Source organism: Gavialis gangeticus, unplaced genomic scaffold, assembly GCF_001723915.1.
Source record: "Gavialis gangeticus isolate Ggan-Ray unplaced genomic scaffold, GavGan_comp1, whole genome shotgun sequence".
In the NCBI taxonomy this organism is placed as follows: Eukaryota; Metazoa; Chordata; order Crocodylia; family Gavialidae; genus Gavialis; species Gavialis gangeticus.
Window position 1 is genome coordinate 122,471 of NW_017729021.1, and position 2,705 is coordinate 125,175.

Below are 2,705 nucleotides of genomic sequence, written 5' to 3' on the forward strand. Positions count from 1 at the left end.
TGAAGTAAATCAGTACATACTAACATAAGGCAAAAAATGTAAGAAGTCTTGTACTGAGTGCATTCGTTTATGAATTCTGTAGAGTCCAGGGTAGCTTCTTTTGTCTTTGATATTACAGTGAAACAAACTCCTTTTTTATATTATATCTTTGTGTTTATTTTTAACATCATCTTCCTCTTTCTTTTAATAGGGAATTCAGAAGTTGGCTAGTCAATACTTAAAGAAGGATTGGCTTGGAATAAAACCTGATGAGCGAAGTGATTATAGGTAATTTAATGATTTGGGGTTTTAAATAGCTCTCCTTTCATTACCAATCTGTGTAATTATTCTGTCTCACAATGAAGAACCTTCTCTTCTGCAATTGAAATGTAATTGTATTTTGCCTCACCATTTCCAGATGACACGAAGCTTTGTTTATCTGAAGTCCTGAAATAGTTTTAAATTGACAAATGTAGTACTTTTATAGTCTAAAGGGAATGAGGAGCAAATATAAACCAACTTCCAAAACAGCTGCCCAGACATTTAATGGCTTTGTGATGGGTGGTGGGGGAGTATATTTTTATTGTACAGGTTTAATTTGAAGGGTAAGGAAGTGGTAGGAAACTAAAGTGATGTTTGAGGTTAGTATATGTCATACCTAAGAGCAAGGTCCAACAAGAGAAAATGTGTTTATGAAATGAGTTGTATTAGTAAGCAAGATGAATTATAACATCAAAGCAGCCATGATTCAGTTGCTCAGAGGCCATTCCCACTTGAATAGAACCTCCTGAATATTTGATATTTTTTTAATATGTTTTTATATGGGCTTTATAATAATCCTAAGTGTTCCTATCCTCAGAAGGCCAAATAGACTCGTTTGGAACACCCAAAATTGCAAATCTTGTTTTAAATAAGAACAAATTTGTATTTATTGGATTATCTTTAGATTTTCAGCTTCTTCTGGTCAACTCCAGTGTGGGCAAGACAAGCACAAGTTCAATATTTAAACATAAATGCATACTGAAGATAGTGCAAATACCCCTTGCACATCTGCTTGCTCCCCAAGTCCCCATGTTGCCTTCTTTCTCCTTTTGTGCATCTGCTCTCTGCCACTCCTCCACATTTCCCAGGTCTTTCCCCTACTTGCCTGTCTGTAGTGGTCACACACCTTGATTTCTCCTTGCTGGGCTTTGCCACGCTCTGCATTGCCAGACGGTAAGGGTGGGGACCAACCTCATATTAACTCGCCCATCTTGGATTGTGATGGTGGTGGAGGCTAGTCGTGCTAAGTTCACCGAGTGGCTACACAGCTGTCCTATTCCAAGGCCCTGGCTCCAGGACTGGTAGTGCAGATGCACTGGTACTGTGGGTGGTTGCTACAGCTGCCACCTCCAGCACAAATGGCACAGTGGCCTCTAGCAGCTGTTGGATGAAACTGCGGGCTGCTTCAGCACGATTGCTGAGTCCTGTGACTGTTTACATGATTGCAAAGTTGCTCATGATCATGTTAGGTGTTGGCAACGCTGCATATGCCTGCAGAAATTACTTTATTTTTCAAATTAATAATGTCCTTTACCTCTTAGCTGATAGTTTCTCAGGGATTCCTTCATGTATTGTAGTAGATCCAATTAAATGCATTTTGAACAAGTTAAGAGTCGTAAAACAGACAATAGAGGATAAGTCTTGAGTTTTTATAGAATTCCCATTTTAAATTTTTATAGACCTGGAATTACTTGGCAGATCAGCAGAAAGGATTCTGTTTCTTCAGTTGTATAAAAATCTGATTTTTTTTCTTGTGGAGCTTAAGGCTGAAACAGATTGCTTGCTGTATGCTGAGCTATTGTGACCATATATATATATATCAATCAGAATGTTTTTTGCTGCCCTAGTTTTTCGAAACCACAATGAAGTGTTAAACCCGAGATTTTTTCATAGACTTTCAGCATATAGGTGGATTTTTTGGTTACTGCTACTCCTGTAAAGCAGTGCCAACATTGCTGTGTAAATGATTAGTAGTAGTAAAAGTAAAAATATTCTGTTCTCCCTTTACTCCTTCCTGTAACCTTTGGGTGTCTTGATTTTTAGGAGCATGTACTCCGTTTGGAAATCATTTCTAGAAGGCACAATGCAGGTGGCCCAATCCCGGCTCAATATCTGTGAAAACTATAAAAACTTAATTTCCGAACCTGCCAGGACAGTAAGATGCTTCAAGGAACAGCAACTGAAAAAGGTATCATCACTGTTTTTCCCTTTGTACTCTTCATTTAGAGTAATGGTCTTTTCATCTCCAGCAACACTTCACCTTCCTGCGGTCTTTCCTGCCCAAGCACAGGGGAGCTGGACCTGATGATCTCGAGGGATCCCTTCCATCCCCTAACAGCTATGAATCTATGAACACTTTTGCATGATTTGTACGTAGTGCGGTAGAAATAACTTTACAGGTTCTACCTAGCCTTCCAGCTTTTCTCATGCATTCTTTGTGCACTGTATGCTACTAGTTTGTTTTGAACCAGTTATTGATGTCACTGGGCTGAATTTTCCAGAATGAAATTCTGGTTTTAATTGCATTAAATTCCAAAAGGAGTCACACACTAAAGAACGTAAAACACAATTTGCAAACCTAATTTCATGCTTTTGAGTTGGGCAGAATCGGTTCTGTGATTGCATGAATATACTAGAAGTAACCTGTTTTGGAAAAGGTGTTGATTTTTTCCAGATTGGAGCTT

General features: G+C 38.6%; 1 protein-coding gene across 1 annotated transcript in view; it reads left to right on the plus strand.

Annotated features, from left to right (window-relative positions):
- The window catches only part of FCHSD2 (FCH and double SH3 domains 2), a gene marked incomplete at its 5' end in the record, with an annotated part of 252,383 nt that overhangs the window by 97,436 nt on the left and 152,242 nt on the right, over positions 1-2,705 (plus strand). The window contains 2 exons of the mRNA XM_019514525.1: positions 191-267; positions 2,065-2,209. Coding sequence (XP_019370070.1) covers positions 191-267; positions 2,065-2,209 — 222 coding nt within the window. The remainder of the gene's footprint in view (positions 1-190; positions 268-2,064; positions 2,210-2,705) is intronic.